Source organism: Ceratotherium simum, chromosome 6, assembly GCF_057802395.1.
Source record: "Ceratotherium simum simum isolate JZ-2026a chromosome 6, ASM5780239v1, whole genome shotgun sequence".
Lineage (NCBI taxonomy): Eukaryota > Metazoa > Chordata > Mammalia > Perissodactyla > Rhinocerotidae > Ceratotherium > Ceratotherium simum.
The window spans coordinates 48495532-48515720 of record NC_141905.1 but is presented as its reverse complement, the minus strand read 5'-3'; the positions used below and the strand labels follow the sequence as shown (position 1 = coordinate 48515720).

Sequence of the window (20189 nt, the reverse complement as noted above, 5' to 3'; positions counted from 1 at the left end):
ACCTTTAAACTTTTGACTTCTAAACGTTTTTTCCTAAAAGCCCATTAGAAAAAAAATGCCTGGATTTTCCGTTCACAAAGGCAAGGTCAACTAAATTATGTTTCCTGGGTTTTTCCTGATGTTTGTTGTTTTGTTTATGTGAGTTTTTGTGTTTTTTTCATCAAAAGTCTTACATGCAAGCAAATAAGCAAATCGTTTACTGTCCCAGTATATAACTTTGTGTAAGTCATACCACACGTGAGTTCAAATCTTTCACAAAACTGTGACTTTTAAATAATTTTGTTCTTGTTCTAAGGAAGTCACCTAACCATAGGGCCAACTTCTTTATTGTTATTTATATTTCTCTCAGCAGGGACTTCTCCTCAAATCTGTTTCGCTTTAAGCTTTCTAATTTTGTGTTTTACTGGTACTTATTGCCAATACTGTAGTCACTTGTACATTTAAATTGTTCAACAGCAGTAAATCAGTGGATTCACGCCTTGGGCAAAATTAACCCCAGGCTGGGATGCAGGCAGCCTGGGTTCAGCCTCAGCCATGCCCAAACATACTGGGTGGTATGGGTAAATCTCTGAATCTCAGGAGCCTGGTTTTTCTCACAGATAAAATAAGGGCCTCTCAGTCTAGATGATTTCTATTGTTCTACACAACTATGTTTTGTTTGATTCTAACATGATTGAATGGGCCAGTTACGTTTGACTATTATTAGCTGCAGAGCATTTTTTTAATCCAGAATACGTCCAACTAGGGATTCTTTAAAGTCTTCTCTCTGGTTTCCATGTTGGCAGGATAGGAACATGGGAAATGGAAGTCAACTGTTGTGATTATCCTAAGCATCCCCACCCCTGTCCTTCTACTGGGGCATGTTCCTGGTTTCCCGTCTCCCTCCTTGAGGCCTCTCCTCAGTGTATGTGGCACAGCAGACAAGTAAGAGGTAGGAAGAAAGATGCAGGTTGACACACCAAGCAGTGTTATTGATGGACTACCTTTCTCTACTCTCATAAAGAAGATGAAAATGTTCTTAGTGTCAGAGAGACCCCTTGTTGCTAGTTAATTGCTGTTGCAGTATAGCAGTTTTATTTATCCAGCATGTTGAGGAACCTTTCTGGGTCTGGAATATTTTTTTAACAGAGTTAACCTCTCTCTCTTTTTGTGCTTGATTCTGCTGAGTCTTGACCCCTCTCCCCAAGCTCCACCAGGAGGTTTGCCACTTAGGAGGCGTATTTTACACAACTCCTCAGAGTGAAGCCTGGTTGGTGGGTAATCCCAAAAGAGCATTTTACTTTGATTTTAAGAGTCTTGGAGCCCTTTAAAAATTAGTCTCTTGCTTCTTGCTTCTATTTCTTGTACTTTTTGAGAAACTGTAGAAACACTAAGAAATGAGATCACTGAAATTTGGGCAATGTGCCCCATCTTCATCCAGTTGTTTGAAGTGCTAGAAAACCTTGATGCTGAATTTGTGACACTGTGACATTTGGTTCTATCTTTATGTGATATACAATTGTCCTTTACTATTAAACAGATGTTTTGTTTTATGTACTTAAATTTTTTTTTTGGCCTCCTTTCTTTCTTACCATCTCCCTCTCATGTCTGTGTGTGTATATGTTTATATATACAAATATCCACATGGGATTTCCGTGACATTGCAAAGTGGAAAGCAACAATAATGCCTGTCCTGGAGAACTTTTTGATTATTAGAATTGTAAATAATGTCTCCTCATTTAGAATTGGACTTTCAGGCCACTGACTAGGAAAAATTCCTGGGAAATCTCTGCATTTGTATCAGACTTCACTCCAAAAGAAATATCCCTTGTTTTTAGAAAGCATGATCAAGAATATGTTAAACTTACAGATTTGGTAAGACTTCTTGTGCATGGCTAAATCATGGCTAACACGGTGGCCCCTGTGTGTGATACGTGTGGCTCAGCTCTATTAGGACGTTGTCATCACTTGGCAAAGAAGAGGCCAAGGAGCAGGATCGTAGAACTTCCAAGTCAAGGGTTTTCCAGCCACCAGAGAAATCATTATGGCTTAGTATGGTGATCATAGGTACCTCAAACTCAACTTGTCTAAAACCAGATTTGTCATCTTTCCCTTCCAACTTCTTCTTCCTCTTATGAGGGTGGTGGAATTTCCTAGAAACCTAGAACTCCTCAGTTCCTTTTATATACATAGTCACTAAGTTCTGTCAATTCTAATTTCAGATTCATTGCCTCTTTCCATTCCTACTTAGTGATGTGCTCAGATGCACCTTAGTGGGGGCTCAGATAGAGGCCCAATTCCTTAGCATGAAGCTCAGGGTTCTTCATAATCAGGCCCCGATCTGTCCTACTTCATCTCTAGCTTCTCCACTCCACAGCTTCCCTCGAACACTTCAAGTTTATGTCACAGTCCATTCTATTCCTTGTGTATGTGTCTCCTTCACTGCTAGATTTTAAGTTCCTCAAGGGAAAAGACTGGATCCTATTCATCATTCGTCTTTATATCCCACTGCTGGGTACAGAGTCTGGCACATAGAAAGTGCTCACTTAAAATTCATTTATTCATTCATTCAACTTGTATTTACTGAGCGACCTTCCATGTGCCAGGCCCTATTGTAGACCCTGGGGTGCTGCAGTGAGCAGAGGACCCTGATGCTCTCATGGAGCTTATTTTCTGGCCAGGCTAAAGCAGGCAGTAAACAAATGAATATATAATACCAAGTAGTGATAAGGGAACTGGAGAAAAATAAAGCAGAACATCTAAAGGGTTAGAAAGTGTTGGGGATAGTGGGCAAGAGGTGGTATTTTAGATAGGGTGATTGGAAGAGACCTCTTATGAGGTGACAGTTGAGCAGACACCTGAATCAACTGAGGGGGAGTACCATGCAGGTGTTTGGGGCAAGAACAGTCCACACAGGAGACACAGCAAGTGAGGAGTCCCTGAGGCTTACATGAGGAAAAGCCAAGGGGCTGTGTGGCCAAGCGAGCTGGGAGAAAGTGGTGATGCAGGAGGTCAGCAAGGTGTGGACAGCGGATCAGGTAGGGCACTGAATTGTGGCCCATGGGTAAACAGTTTGGATTTTGTTCCAAGTGTAGTGGTAAGTCATTAGAGGAGAATGATATGAACAGATTTGTATTTTAAGAACCGCTCTGGCTGCAGTCTAGAGAGAGGAAGCAAGAGTGGAAGCGGGGACTGGATAGGATGCCGTTACAGTAGTCCAGGTGGGAGATGATCGCAACTTAGACTCAGTTCACGTTTGGGCAGTGAATTAATTGTGTGCTGGAGTGATGGGAAGGAATAAACTCTTTCTAGAAGCCATGGCTTCTGCTACACTCAGAGCTGCTTACTTTTATAGCCACAGGGCTGGCTTCTGTTTCAGTATATTTCTCATGCAAGGTTTTTGGGTCTCTCTGTGAATCCCTGAATTTTATAGGAATTTAATGGGGAGATGGAATTCACTAATTTGGGAACTCTCACAACTTTGTTTAAATATATTTCAGAGCAAAATCAGATCATGTGTATGTCCTGATATATATTTTCTACCATGGCTTCTTTTGGATCAGACATTTGCCTAAAAGGAGTGGTACAAGTTAGTTGAGGGGGTGGACTATGTAAGGATGAATTAAATACTGCGGGGTATATTGATCCATTGGTGGTGAAGAGAAATATTTGAGGGGAAAAAAGGAGCATTGGATAGTTGGGGCGTGGGGTAGAGTTGAAAGAGCTTTAGTGGTTGAGGCATTTTTGCACATGGGGTAGAACATTCTGTCATAAACAGCTGCATAGAGTTATGGAGGGACTGATGGAACGGTCGCTGAGTAGGTTCTTTGAAAATTGATTCCATGCCAAAAGGGAAGGAACTAGAGAAGGGAAATGGTGTTCGCAGATCCTGCTTAAGACCTGCCGTGACATCTGTAATCAGAATTGTCTCTAGGGGCTTTGTTGATCTACAGGAAGGAACAGATAGAATTTTCCAGTGTGGCTTTTCTGGGATTACACTCAGAGTGCTGGGATGGATTTTTAGATGTTTGGCAGCAGTATGTATTTTATGTTCAGAGTCCACGTCGGAAAAGACTTACTTTGTATTTTAACCTTTGATAAATGCTCTGGCTTTGGGGGCCTTACTTGTTAGGTGGGCATCTGCCAACATAAGAAAGTTTATCTACAGCATTTACTCTCTTCCATGAATGGAATCTAATTTCCAAGAACATGATCCTGTGCTGATTGGCAACTGCTGCTGTCAGATGCTAATTTGATTTTTTTTTGGTTTGTGTTTTATTCAATGGAGTAGACTCTCCACTAACATTTATCTTTCATTTTATCCTATTTTGATTCCATGAGTGTTTCTTTTCACATTATGTTGATTGGATCAGAGTACTTATCTCCTCTTCTAATTCCCAAGGTAGTTTATGACCACAGTTATTGTCAACATGTTTTCAATGGTTTTTAAGTCTTTGATGGTTGTGATTAAGTAAAGTTCTTAAAATCTCTTTATATAAAAGCATTTGATGTGAAGCAGGTCTCTCCAGCTTCCTCTTCAATAGAGTTTATTTTCCAAGTTCCAGAAGATCCTTTTCTTAAGGCCGTTTCACTTTATTATAATTTGACCTTATACTGTGGACCACAAGGCTAGTCTCTAATGGAACTTCAGGGCATCTTTACATTTAGTTGCTTATCAAGAAATATTGAAGATTGTGTGTAGGGATACAGCACCAAGCAAAACAAAGCTGCATAAGGTTTATATTCTCACAGTGACATCTCAGTTTTTGAAAGAGTATGTTGTCCAGACTCTATCCAAGTATAAAATTCATAAGGACAAAAATTCCCTCATGTTATTGCAGCTTTTTGGGACAACTAGCCCATTATTTAATTGGCTGATAAGCTGTCATATTCCTCTCCAGCCATAAAGCAAGATAAGAGCTCAGGGATCGTTTCTTCCCCATCTTTCTTCTCCCTCTCCGTGTAGCTGCATCTATTATGTGTTTACTCAAAGTTGGTTCTCTTCTGTTCCTTTTCATCTGTGTTGTCAAAAATCGTTATCACCGTGTTCAAGTGGCAGATTCCAAACCAGCTAACATTTGAGTAAGAAGAATTTTTACATACACTGTGTCATTTTATCCAGTGAACCCTGAAAATAAGTAGTGTTTTCTCCTTTCTCAGTGAAAATAACTGAGAGAGTCCATTGACTTGCCCACGGTCCCACCCAGTATATTTTGGGGATTGAAGGCTCTGGTATAAATCCAGTCTAGAAATGTCCTGGTATAACAGGCACCTGTCCTCTGGAAATGTATTGTCTTAGCAGAAATAGTGGCGTAGATTCTATGTGCATAGGACAGACAGAATGAAAACAGATCAGTTCAGGGTTTGATGAAAAGGTATATGTGTCATATACCATCTGGGACACATGCTCATTTGCCAACCCTCGTAGCTGTCACATCTTGCTGTTCCACCGTAGTTTGTGGAAAATGTACTTAGCTCGCCCTAGCTGATTGCCCAGCTGATCTCCTAGGTGTGACATGGGCGCTGCTCACCACCAGTCTGAGAAATCCCCTTTGCCATCAACTTCAGTCATGATTTTCCACTGAAGACCACTGACCAGGAGTGCCCAACCTTATTCTTTTTCTTTCTGTTTCTAGCAAGTTTTCTCCTCTCCTTTTGATTCTGACCCACTGTCCATCTGGTTGTAGAGCCTGGGCTGAGATGCTGTTTTCTTTCCTTTCCTAGGGACCTTCTCTGTCTCATTCTCATACAATTTGGACCTCCTCTGCTTCACTTCTTTTTACTAGGGGCATTTTTTGGAGTGGGGAAGAATAGTCACTCTAGGGGCTAGATGATGGATTCTCTCCCAGGCTGTATCCACTTCTCATTCTCACGTTAGCTACATGGTGGTCTTACCTGCTTTCACCTTTTCTAATTTTTACCAGTTGTCTCAAGATCTAAATACTAGCCTAAGCCCTCAGAATTGTAGGGAATCTAGATTCACCTTGTATAGCTTCCTAAATTCAATAATTCCGGCAGTTTGACTTTTAAGTTACCATAAACATAAGGGGGAGAGAGTAAAAAAAATACATAGATGCAATAAATTACAGTTTCATGAGTTAATTTTTATTTATAAAGCTAAAGAAAACTAAGTAATGTATCTTACTTTCAGGGATATTAGAAGACAAAGATAAACAAAAAGAGAACAAAAGTTACTTATGTTACCAGAGATAAATAATGCTATTTGGGTTCATACCCTTTTTGATATTTTTCTGTGTGTGCTCATATATGCATAATCTCTATAGACGTGTGTATTTTTAAATGGTATCATATTTGCCTTCTGTTTTATAGCCTGCCCAGGGGTTATCTCTTTCCCTCTGCCCTTAAAAAGCTATCATGAATGTCTGTCTAATTATTCATGACCTGATTTAGAAGTCACCACATCTGTCTCCCACCAGCCTGTTGGTATCGTGACAGTGGCAGTTTAGCATTCAGTTGTATGTACTGTAAAATCTTGCTAGTTTAAGATCATCCTATCCCTACAACCACCTACTAACTGAGTGAATTTGATTAAGTTACTTAACTACTGTAGTAGTGTTGTTTCCTCACCTACAAAATGGGAATTATAAAATAATATCTATCCCAACATTATTGTGGAGATTGAGTGAGATGATATGCATAAAGCACTAAACTGAGTCCTTGGCATCCTGGTTCCCAAGCCTGCCCCAGTCCCATCCCATCTTAGTAAGTGGCATCTCTGTCCTTCCTGGTTCTCATGCCAGACATCTTGGGTTTGTTCTTGATATTCACTTCCACCCCATATCTAGTCCATCCGTTAATCCCACCACTTCTCGCCACGTCTCTTGCTGCCCTAGGTCTAACCACCACCATCTCTTACCTGGGTTGTTGCAGGAGCCTCCTGCTGGTCTCTCTGTTTCCATTCTTGTCTCACTTACGTCACTTGTCAACTTGACAGAATGTGTCACTGTAGGAGTGAGTTGGAGGGGGCTGGCCCAGTGGCATAGTGGTTAAGTTCACGCGCTCCACTTTGGTGGCCCAGGGTTCGTGGGTTCAGATCCCAGGTGCAGACCTACACCACTCATCAAGCCATGCTGTGGCGGCGACCCACACACAAAGTAGAGGAAGATGGGCACAGATGTTAACTCAGGGACATTCTTCCTCAAGCAAAAAGTGGAAGATTGGCAACAGATGTTAGCTCAGGGCTAATCTTCCTAACCAAAAATAAAAGACTAAGTTGGTGTATGTCACTCTTCCCTCACCTCATACATCTTTAAGGCTATAGTCTTCATGGTGACCAAGGAGGTCCTACCAGACCCGGCGCTGTTTCCACTCAGACCGCATGCCCTCAGGTGCTCTGCTTTCTGACCCCCTTGCTGGTCAGCAGACACCCACACACACTAGCCTCTGTTTGGAATCTTCTCCCACAGATATCCTCATGGTTAACCCCCTCATACACAGGGGTACAACTTAGCCCCAAGGTAAACTTCCCTTCCCCCAATGACACTCTTGCTTAATTTTATCCTTGAGCACTTATCTCACATCCTCTATATTGTACTTGTTTATCTTGTTTATTGTCTGCCTCCTCCACTAGAATATAAGCACCACAAGGCAGGCTTTTTGTGTCTTCTGTTCACCACTTCATTCCTCGTGCCCAGAATAATGCCTAGCACATATGTATTTGTTATATGAATAAATAAATAGTAATAGCAGCAGCTATTTGTTGAGTGTTGCACTGTGCTAATTACTGTGCCTAAAATTCCATAAATGTTAGCTGCTGCTGGTGATGTATGTGCTTATTATGTTTTTAGAAACCCCCTGTTAAAATGAGAGTGTGTTACTTTTAAGGGTAATCCATTAGCCTAAGAGCAAAACTAATCATTAAGTTCCACCAGCTGTGGCTGAACAAGCCCCTAAGAATGTGATTTAAGGTGGGTAAGTTTTGATGGAGAGAAGGAATGAGGAAAGATCTGGGTATACCTATGTGTATTTGCATTATATATATATACATATGCATACTTGTATATATATATACACATACATGTTTATACACACGTGTGTATATATATACATACATATATACATATATTTTTGTTAATAGCCTAAAGTACCAACAAGAAATGTAACTTTTTGTTTTGTACATATGTATGTAGCAGTTTCTGGAGAATAATTGATTTTTAACTCTTCATAAGTGTCTCAAGTGTATCATATTGATGTCTTTCATATCTTATAGAGTAATGTTTTTTTTTTACTTTATGTTACAATATATATTTAACCCAGGAAATAATATTTTTTTAAAAGGTGGGTTGAGCAGTGACAGTTTTATAATGCAATCTGTTCTTTGCAAATTCCCTAAACCAGTACGGTTCATTTCCTGAACTTAATCAACTGTTGCATTATATTGCAGATCTTTACATGGGGCTAAGAAAAAAAATCTGAGCCACTGCTCCCACCTCCCCCCCCACCCCTTTTTAACTTGACAGTTTTATTAGTGAAAAGAGCAGCTACTTGAAAGCTTGGAGACCAGGGTTTTGTTGTGGCTCTCTTGTTGACTGACTCTGTGGCCCCAGGCTACTACTTAAATTCTTTATATTTTAGTTTTTTCTTCTGTAAAATGGGATAATAATATATGCTAAACAGGAATGTTGTTAAAATAATTAATACTAAAGATGTAAAATCTCTTTGAGTTGGATTTTAAAAAGGGAAAAAGGCACTGTGCATGTACAGACACAGTTCTGGGCTGGGTGCATGGGTATGTCTCATTCTCCTAATTCACAAACCGTGCCATCCACCTTGTGTGGGTACCCACAATACATTAAGTGAGTTATAAATCTCCCATGAGAGTGTAGATTTTTACTTTTCTATTTGTTCTACAGCATTCATTCTTTCCGTTTCGTTTGTTTTACTAACCTTTCTGTGGAATTTTCTTCCCTAAAGTACTGAATTAAGCCCTTGGTTTTCATGATCCACTGTCTTGGAGCAGTTGAGACTCCTTTGATGGGTAGAAATCCCATACGTGGCAATGAGGAGACAGGGGAGGGAAGGGAAAAAGGCGGCAGAACTCACAGTTCCCAGTCTCCATGGGTTTACAGCCCTACTTGGATGAATGGAGCAAGGGTTGTAAATTAAAATGTAAGTGCAGAAAGGATGCAAAGTGAAGGATTGGTGAACATCAGGGTAGGTTAATTCTGGCAGATGTATGAAAGGCTTTAAAGGACAAACATTTGTGGAAAGAAGCAGGAAAGGACTATCAGAGGGAGTAAGAAGTGAAGCTCTAGAGCATAGAACTGAATGGTGTTGCCAGTATTATAGGAACCGTCATAAGTCCACTGGGACTAAAAGATGAGTAAGGCATATCTTTGTTTAAGAGCTTCCTGTCATAGAGGGGATGAGACCCTTTGTTGGTATGAGACCTTTTGTTGGTAATGATGTTGCCAATCTCACTATTAAAAATACCATAAAATAGAAACAAAGTTCTGAAGTGATTTGGAGGATGAAGTGAGTCTGTCCAGTGGGGGACATCTGGAAGGCTGCACCTAGAGGTGGTATTTGAGATGAATGGCTAGGATTATAGCAGACAGCATAATGGGAGAGGCCAGGGAAAGAGATTTTCTGGCAAAGCTATCATCACTGGCCTCAACGATTGCTCCAGAGATGTGGGCCTCCCTGATTCTGTGTTACCGTCAGGTGTGCTCTCCCACTTGTTTATTACCTCTGAGTTTTGGATTTTTGCTTGGTTCTGCTGCTGTGTTTCGGGACCTGTTTGTTTCTAAAAGCCAATAGCTTCCATAAAGAGCTTGCAGGCCAGTTCTGAGCACTGAATGAATTGTGTATGTCTTCTGGCAATAGATTAGTTGAAAGAGATAACAAAAGAATTTTCCAGTGTTTTAATTTTAATTTCTAGTATATTACTTTCTTTCACCATTTTTCCTTTAGAATTTTAGACCATTGTACCAAATATCAAAAACAATGTAGTGCTGCTATTTTAAGCCTAATTTTGATAGGTTCTTTTTCCTTTTTAAATAGGGATATTAAAGAGTTTAATAAAGTCACCTCTACTGGATATAGCATGCTATTGTAGCCAGTCTTAATAATTATATATAAAATATTAACACTTTATTCATATTTTCTAATAACCGAATTTAACAAGTATGTTTTTCTTTTTCTCAGAAAAAGTAGTAATTAGCCAATTACTCAAATACTTGGGAGAAGAATAGATAACCATGACCAGATACAAGTGTCTGTGAGGTGATAGGCATGGCAAAGGGTGAGCAGCTGGGAAACAGGCTTCTTTCCAACATGAAAGGAGAGATATATCCCAGATCAGAACACCATTGTGCTTTTGAGAATTATAACTTGCATCTTATTCTTGGTGTTCACTTCATCTCTAGTAATATCTCATTAGCATTTCTTCTGTGGCTTTTTGGTGGTTGTTACATTTTTAACCATTTTAAACCTTTTTTAAAAAGCACATCTTGAACTTTTAAACCTTTAAGTAAGTAATAATTCTAATGTGTGAAATTCTTTGATTAAGGAAATAAATACTTTAAGTGCATATAATTCTTTGAAACACTTTTATATCCTGCTTTTTAAAGTTTAAGGTAGGAGATCCTTGTTTAACATTACACACTGAAGATAATCTAAGCTTAATTTCAAAAAGATTAAGTAAATGCCAAAGATCAGAAGATTCTTATAAACAGCCACTTCCAGCTTGTCAGCTTGTTAACGTTGACAAATTCACATGGATAAAGTCATTTGCCTTTTTCACTTCAAATCAAATAGTAAATGTGACTGAATCTTCAATGTTTGTTACTTTTAAAATATTTTTTGTAAAAGGATTTATTTTTTCTCATCTTTGATCATTTTTTCACACACCTCATTCTCAGATAATAATGAAATCCTTTCGCTGCTACTCATATGTGACTCAAGTTTGAGATATGGAAATAGTTATTGGGGGGGGGTGTCTTTTGTGTACCATAAAACAATCCAGCAAAGTGATTTTAAGATAGTATTCTTTACCAAAGTTGAGTGATGGTAGTCATTTTCTTTTTCTTTCTCTAAAGAGATGAACAGGTCTAGACTTAACAATTTTCTGTCTTAGATGTTTCTTGTATAGTTCAAGTGAAATTGCAGGTAATTTCTGTTTGTTTGAGCAGGATGGCTAGAGAGGGCATTTTCTTTTTAAGAAAGATGGCTGTTAACGTCTTACAATATAAAATTCACTTTGGTATTTCAAGTATTCTTGTTAAGATATTCATAAGTTAGTATTATTCTCTAGTATTGTCCCTCTTTATATAGTTTCATTGTGCTTTCGTCCTACTTAAAATTACAGGCATGTACCTTTACAAGACAGCTTTGTGCTGAATAAATTCTCATCTTTGGAGGTCACATACAGAGCATTACTAAGAGGAAATAAGATGGCCTCTGTAGTAAACAATTCTGACCTAGTTTCTGAAATCTGGGTAAGGAGACAAAACACCCAGACGCTACCCATACGACCTAAGTAACTTACGTGAACTGTGCAGTTATGAATGAAATGCTAATACAGTTGTATGGGTTATTTTTTAAATTAATTTTTAATCACACAAGTGACATATCACTTTGTTCCTCTTGTTAAAAGATACAAATGATACAAATTCTCCTCCAACTATCACACTTCAGTAGAAATATCTATCCTGCATAAAAATAGAGCGATGCTACACAGTTATAGAGTGATCCAAATGTTCAATATTCTCAGTGTTCAGTGTACATAAATGTTTTTGTATATTTAACTCAGGTTGCCCCAAGCCAAGGAAAAACTTGAAGTCCCCAAGTCAAGAAAGAGGAGAACTACAGGACTGTGATTCTGGCCTGTGGTAGAGAAGGATAGAAGTAGAGAGGGAAGGAACGTTCTTGTCTAAAGATACACAGAAGTTTGTGCAACATAATTAAAGTATACCTATGTGGATTTTGTTATTAGGAGAAGTTATCAAACTCAATGTACGTGTTCCCGTGTATATATCAAATAATTTCATTAGAATCACTAATCAACTTGAAATGGAAAATATTTCTATTTCTAATTCTTCCTTATTTTCTTATTCATCCATTTAACTTATACATTTGATGGCTACCATTGTGCATGCGTGGCAGGGATTTTCCATACATTATTTCTAATGTTATTATGCCTGGTTTACAGATTAGGAAACTGAGACTCAGAGATGTCAGTAGCCTATCCCAAGGTCACATAGTTAGTAAGCAGAGAGGGAGATGGGGGTCAGATGCTATCATTCAGACGGGTCTTTTTCTTGGCATCCTGCTTCCTCAGAGATGAGCTAGGAGAATCAGTTTCTACGATGTACAGGTAAAATTGTTTAATGTTGGCTCATTAAATGTCAGAAAAGTTTTGAATTCTTATTTTAATGTCATTCTAGTTTTCTGAATATCTTCCCTTTTGTGATAGAAAAGACTCTCTCTAAATGTTTAACCACAGGTACTGAGTGGGCTCTGACTGATCAGAATGGGCCCCACTTGTACATCAGTTGAATGTCAACTCAGGTTTAAGGCTTCACAAAGCCTAATTCATAGCAATATGGAGCATTTTAAACTCTTTTGGCCAGTTAATATTAAAAAAAAGCCCACAACATCATTCTCAAAATCCTCACCTTAAACTGCTACTAGCTAGTTATTCTGATTTCAAGCTGTCAAGTAGTTTTTTGGGTTTGGCTGGTTGGTTGGGTCATTAAAAACTTAACATAAATGAGGCTGTGGAATTTCATGACTGAGTGTCTGCCCTGTTTTTCCCTTTTTCTAGGTCTATTATTAGCAGAAGATTTTTCTGCATAGTTGGCACGCTGTACCTGTATCGGTGTATTACAATGTATGTAACTACACTCCCAGTACCCGGTATGCATTTCAACTGCTCTCCGAAGGTAAACCATTCCTCACTGTAATTTCGCTTTTTGTTCGTTTCTCACCTTGCCCAGGGGTCCTTTGACTAACACCAAAGGTGAAAATTTCTTCACAATATAGTCAAGTCCCTCCACCCTCATCTGGGAATGTTACTAAGAGTATGGCGAGGCGGCCCCACCCTTCTGAGAATTTCCAAACTCTGCCAGTGCTTCCCAGCTGGGGAAATATGTGGTCTAGTTAGTGTGCTGGAAGCAGTTAAGCTTTGTGTGTGGGTGTAGCTCTTTGGTTTCCTGCCAGACTTTTAAAATATCATTCGCTCCCTTGACACAGATCCAAAAGCTTTTATATACTTTTTCCCTCTCTTAGATGGAAAGTTCGGTTTCAAATGATATTTTTTCCTTCTGTTAATCCCTGCGGTGGTAGTCTGTCACAGCAGAGCAAGAGACACTATTCCTGTCTCCTTGCACCCTTCCTGCAGCCAAATAAGATCACTACTCTGAAGGTACATTTTGCCACTTTGATCTTCTCTAGTAGCATAAAAGCCTTTCTTTAAAATAAACTTTATTCCTTTCTTATTGTCTCTATCTTTCCATCAGATTCACATAACACTCCCTACCCCTAACCTTTACTGTGGAATAATTTCAACTAGGGACATCATTGGACCTTTATGAAATAATTAGCAGAAGATTTAGTTTTAAAAATGTTTACCTACGTTAAAGCTCTTTAATGCGATAGGATGTAGAAGAGGCAGATTTCCTTGATTTGGTTGGAGAAAATATGGAATACTATGATGTATTTGGAATCATTTCTTTGCATTGCACTTGTTCTGGTAAAACTCTCATACCCTTTCAATTTCATCTCTTTGTACTTTTGTTCCTTCCAGAAGAGATATTCTCTCTGCTGGAACCTTGAAAGAGGGCTGAAAAATTCACTTTGTATTTTTAAAGTGGTGTCTTTATCGTTTGAAATTTTGGATCTCTTTATGTTGTTTGCTTGCCGTGGTCCCCCTTCCTTTCTAGACTTACCTATGTGCTCAGAGAGGTAGCTAGTTTCTTACTTCACTCTTTCTGTTTTTGCTGCAAACTGTTTCCTTAACTCTGGAGAAGCCGTCATAAAGAATGAACAGTCCGAACGTTCCACCATCTCTATCAGCAGTCCTACCTCCGTGCACCTTCCATCTTGCTCTTTCGTCCACCCTTCCAAAGAAGCCAGCGTCACATCTTCTTTATCCTCTATAAAAGCTCTCAAGCACTTGCCTGCAGCTTCTGGGTTATAGGAAATATCTTGTTATCATCAAAGATTCAATGATATGGACTCTTGCTGGGAAGCTGACTTGATAAGCAGTATGTTCTCAGTAGTAGGCTGACAGTTTAGGACATTTGCCTAAGTTTAGTTCAACTCCTTAAAAAAAGTCTGTGTGGCACTGGGAAATTTCTTCACCAAAAAGCATGTCACGTCGATTTATGAAGATGTGCCATCTGGCCAAGCACAGGTTGAAGATGGATCCAACAGTGAGGGGTCGTGCTATGTAGCCTTTCTTCCTACTCGGTTCTAGCCTTGTTTCTTCAGGACTTCTGTAGCTCTACCTAGTTGCCCACAAGCCCAAGCTTGGTTAGCACTGGAACGTACAGAGTCAGCTTGAGTCATCGGCATATCTAACCAAGATCTCGTGGCTAAAAATGGCTTAGGGGTTTTCTTGGTAAAGGCAGAAGTAATGGCAGAAACTGCACGAAAAGCAAACCCAAGCTATCCCAGGAAGATTAGAATGGGCGTTCCCTGGTGGGGCATAATCCACAGTGACATTCCCCAACAACCCAACCCATCCCCACACCCCACTAAAAACAAATTCACAAGAGTCAAAACAAACAAAAAACCAAGCCTGAACGTGTCACTTCTTGTGTTGCCAGAAATCCCAACTAGGGTCATCACTCTGTGACATTCTTCTGGAAATTGGAACCTTTAAAATAATGTAGGAGGGGGTGAAACATTAGTACACCTTAGCAAAAATTAGTAGTTAAAAGTCATTAATTCTAATTACTTCTTTTGTAGGCAGGGCTCTTGGAAGAAGGAATTCAGAAAACAGTTTTTCATTCTGATAGTTTTCAAATGTATCCCAAAATAAAGAAACTGGTATAAGGAACCTCCATATACCCAACACCCAGATTCAGTAATTATCAAGATTTACTACCTTTACTTCATCTACCTTTTTTTTTTCTTTTTGAAGTATTTTAAAAACAAATCCCAGATGATGTCATTTCATTGCTATGTACTTTAGTATGCATCTAAAGTTGTTGGACATTTCATTGCATAACTTTAATGCTGATGGTACATTCAACACAATTAACAGTAATTCTTTGGTATCGGCAATTACCAGTTCATGGCATATCTTGTTGGCTTAAAAATGCCCCCCCCCGGCCCCCCCCCCCCGGTTTTAAGTTGGTTTGTATAAATTAGGATCCAGAGTCTTTACATCAAATTTAGTTGTTCTGTCTCCTAAGTCTCTAATTCTAGAGCAGTTCTTTCTCCCTTTTTTGTTTTTTTTTTACCCCATTAGTAACTTGTAGACATCAGATCAGTTGTCCTGTAAAATATCCATTGTTCTAGATTTACCTGTTTGTTTTTTTGCAGTGTCAATTAACATTAAGTTCTTTCTCCCCGATATTTCCTCTAAATAGAAAGTTGGCTCTCAAGACTTGATTCAATGCAGTTTTAACTTTTTTGGCAAGAACACTTCACAGGTAAAACAGAATGATTTCTGAAGCTAGAAAAAGAGTTGGAAAAGGCCTTGAAGGCTTGGTGCTACCCCTTGGATGACAGATCAAGCTTAAGAAATGCAATGGTCAGTCAAGTGCTAGAATGCTGCACTGGAGAACAGTGTCCGAAGGGAGAGAGGGTGATGCTCGAGAGAGATCCTGGAGACCAGCTTTGCCTACTTCACAATCATGCCCAGGGCTAACTTAGTCAAAACTGAAAGGAATCTTACTAAAAGTCATCCAGTCCAGTGTTCTATTTGATGTCTCAATATCCTCCCCACCAAATCTTGATCAGCCTCTCTCTGAGCCATATCACAGAGAGGGAACTTACTATCCTGTGAAAATACAAACCTACCTAGTAGTAGAAAGAGCGCTGAGGTCAGAGTTAGGATGATCCTCCCCAACCATTTACTAGCTGTGTGATAGTTGCATTTAACTTCTCAGAGCTTCAGTTCCTTTATTGGCAAAACAGAGCTAAAGACACTTTTTATATCTGTCTTAAGGATTTGTGAGAGTGAAAGAAGGCAATACGTAAGGGCTCTTTCGATGTAAAATGCTATACAGAAATAAGAAAAGAACTTGGTGTCGTCTTCACACTTCAACCCCTAGACTCTTATTAGTCCAGTGAAAATTTATTTAACAAGCAAGCATTAAGTACCTATTGTGTCTTAGGTACTAGAGTGCAAAGGATGAGCAAGGTAAATATAAGTCCCTGCTTTGTGGAAAGCACCTTAAGATTACAAGTCCAAACTTGTACCTTATATAATAAATGTGTAAAATGCCGTAATTAGGGTCTCAAGCTAAGCCACTGGCCCCAGGGATGGAAAGGAGGAGACAGATTTAAGCAGTGTTTAAGTGGCCAAATCAATACAACTTGGTATAATAGATTTGAGGTAGGGAATGAGGATAGAAAGGAAGGATTTCAAAGGCGACTGGGTTTTACCACTGCGATAATTATAAGGTAGGCAGGAAAAGAAAGTTAATTACTTTGGATTAAACAAATAGAGTTTGAAGTACTTACAAGATATCTAAGTGGTGGTGTCCAGGAGAGTTAGCAATATGGGTCTGACGTTGAGGGAAAAATTAGAGCTAGAAATTAAATATTTGTGATTCATCATATTCCGGATGGTGTTCAAGTTGTGAGTGTGGATGAAAAGGCCAAAGATGGGACATAAAAGTAAAATGCGTACAGAATTGGGTATTTCCTGATTTGAGACACCATTTAAGGCCTGTCAGTTAGTGGATAGTCTCATAGTTATCAATCATCATTAAACTACAAGGGAAGAGAGTTGAGCTTTAGAATATGACTTTCTGTTTAACATAGTCATGTGAACTTAAACTTGGTTCCACCATCATATTAAACCCCATAATTAGTATATTTAATTCTTCCCTTAATGCCAATACTCAAAATATTTGGCTTCTAAGAAAAATGTTCCAATAAGTGTATAGTAGTAATTTTGAAAATTGGTCCTATTGTTCATTCATTTGATGGCCGTGTACTCTTCACAGAATGTAATAACTTGGAGAGAGAATCATCATGAGAAATGATTAGGTGAGGAAGAAAAGTGGGCCTCCCATCAAATGCTGCTGCAACAATGAAAAGCCACTGGAAAAAGTAGAAAGGGAAGTAGGTGTGTTCCGTTCCTAGATTAGGAATTTCTGGGAAGCACTTGTGCTGCATCTCAGTATGTGGTGTGCAGGGCTTACATCGGAGGCTGCCAAGTTTTCGAGACTTTGATTAGCCCATGTTAAATCTTTCAAAACCTTGATTAGCCCACGTTAAATCTTGTCACAGCTTTTCTCCAAGGAGCGTGTGTATAAACCAGAAAACAACCTCTTATCATCTTGTTACAACTGTTTATGATTCAGTTTAAAAAAAAAAAGGCAGAAACATTTGAGAATTCTTTAGTGTTCTAAGCTGTCTGTAGGAAAGTTTTTTTCTAATGATTTTAGCAAACTCCAAAAGAAAAAAAAACCTACTCTAGTCCCCAGATACACAGACAGCCTAATGCTAATGGAAGAAATAACTTATGCTGTTTTCAACTCTCATTTTAATAATCGTGTGAGTTAATCTAGTAACTGAGCAGTAAAGTGAGATGCATTTTTTGTTCTGTTTTATGGTCTCCATGGTGACTTTAGATTTGAAAACCTTCGAAAAGAGAGAGTAATGTTACAGTGAAGGTACTTAGCTGGCTAACGCATTCATCTGACATGGTGTTTTCAGTGAAGTGGTTCTATTGAACTTGCAAGACGTGTCTTTTATTTTTCTTCCTAACGCACATGGACACAGCCCACTGTTGGACAAGGCTTATGTTTGGGTGGCATCTGAGGTTGATAGTTCAATGGAACAATAAAATGCAAATGTAATAATAGAAAGACCTTCATGTTCTCTTCTGCCACTCTCAGCTTTTCTGCATTGCACAGCTTAGAAAGATCAAAGCACCTCCTCCAATTCACTGCTAAGCTGTGATGTTGTAATCATCAGCCTCAAGGAACTCTTTTCTGGCACGAGTTCAGTGTTACAAGGCAAAAGACTCATTGCTCTTTAGGATTTTATAACCTTTTTTAGTTCTGTCTTACATTCTCAGGTAGCAGCTAGAGTATTCCAAGCTGCCCTCCACACTGACAAATTTTGATGTTCTGATTAGCTCCTGCTAACCTTATCAGTATTTCAGAATATAGCTGTTACAAAAACAGCTTCATGTCATCCTGTTGAATTGTGTGGAACTTAAATTGTCAGTGGTTGATTTTACCTGTTTTCTGCTTGCATTCCAGTTTCTTATTGTCAGTATAATTTTTCCTTTTTGTTCATTCTCCTTTTTTCCTATTTCTTGCATATAATTTCCAGTAACTTTCCCCATCCCAAGTCTTTTCTTCACTTTACCATTTCCCTCTCCACTGTTCCCTTCCTTTTTCAGGGATGAAAAAGATAGGATACACTAAATCATTTCTTTCTCTCTCTTAAAAAACAGATGATTTTTTTTTCCATTTTAAAGAAACTCCACAAATACAAAAAGAGGAAAATTTTTACAATCACTCATGGCCCTATGTATTGTTAATGTTTCGGTATATTTTTTAGTCCTTTATTTATGCATATTTTTCTTACATACTTCTGATCATGCTTTCTTTACAGTTGTTCCTGTCTCATAGTTAACATTTGATATATGCATTTTTACATGATTTTATAAACCCTAAACTTCCTTTTTTTTTTTAAAGTTGATCTTTTTTTTTTTTTTTTTTTTTTAATTTTATTTATTTATTTTTTTTTTCCCCCAAAGCCCCAGTAGATAGTTGTATGTCATGGTTGCACATCCTCCTAGTTGCTGTATGTGGGACACGACCTCAGCATGGCCGGAGAAGCGGTGCGTCAGTGCGCGCCTGGGATCCGAACCCGGGCCGCCAGCAGCAGAGCACACGCACTTAACCGCTAAGCCACGGGGCCGGCCCGAAACCCTAAACTTTCTAAGTGGTTTTCTTATTAAAAGGAAGACACCAGGGAGACTCACCCTCCCAGATTGTCGGTGTGATTGTAGGCAGCTTGTAGATGTGACTTCTTTTGATAAACAAGTGGTTGCTTATTTCCTGAACAAACATTTCTAGAGAACCTGCCCTGTATGGCATAAATTTTGAGGATACACAAATATATAAGACAAGTGCTCCCTCTTCTCACAAATGGGCATCCAGAAGCCATGACAGACTTGTAACCCAACATATTCCTCTCTGACTTGTTCAGTCCTCCGTGTAATAGGCCTGTGGCACTCAGTTGCCATGGAAGCAAAGAATAAGGTGCAAACTCTGCTGGGAGTGTTGGCTGCACTGAGGAGGTGCTGTCTGAGCCAAGTCTCCATAGGATGAGTAGGAATTTGCCAAGTGGAAGTGAAGAGGGGGAGCTGCCAGGTGGAGAAAACAGAAAGGGTGCGAATGGGAGTCTGGGGAGCAGGTAAAGTTAGATGTACCTGAGCATGTGATCCTCTGGGCCAAGTGGCAGAGATAAAGCCAGAGAGGCAAGTCGTGGGCAGATTTTATGGCCTCTTGTCACCCTTCTAAGGAGTTTGGCCTTTGTCTAAGGAGTTTGGCCATAGGAAGCCAGGAAAGGTTTTGGCAGGGAGTATTATGTGATTCCTGTGTCTCGTAGAAAGACATCTCTCCAGTGATACAGAAAGTAGGCTGTTTGGGGGATGGAAGGAGGTAGACTGAGAGTGGTACCAAATCGTGTGTACCTGTTTTGTGCCAGATATGATTCTAAATGTTTTGTTATCATTTAATCCTCACAACAGTGAGTGGGAGGAAATTGCAGTTTGTTCAGAGATGCTTGACCTGCCTGTTGTCTCACAGGTACTAACGGTACCAAGTTGCAGAGGCAAGAAGTTTGGCAACGTCTCTCTTCTTGGTACATCACATGAGGGAGACAGATGAAGCTGCTTTTCCATGGTTGTCTGAATTAGAGGTGAGGAAGGCCTGGACCAGGGCAAAGAGGGCCATGTTTGGGAGACGTTGGGAGGGGGCAAAGATTTTTCTACATGGCAACAGCCATCTAGTGTGAAGAGGTCACCAGAGTCAGAAAGCATTCAC

General features: G+C 39.3%; 1 protein-coding gene across 10 annotated transcripts in view; it reads left to right on the top strand.

Annotated features, from left to right (window-relative positions):
• Window positions 1-20189, top strand: part of SGMS1 (sphingomyelin synthase 1) — a 273809-nt gene that overhangs the window by 238348 nt on the left and 15272 nt on the right. For all 10 annotated transcript variants that reach the window (XM_087432208.1, XM_087432203.1, XM_087432206.1 and 7 more), the window contains one exon: window positions 12767-12884. In XM_087432208.1, coding sequence (XP_087288334.1) covers window positions 12767-12884 — 118 coding nt within the window. The remainder of the gene's footprint in view (window positions 1-12766; window positions 12885-20189) is intronic.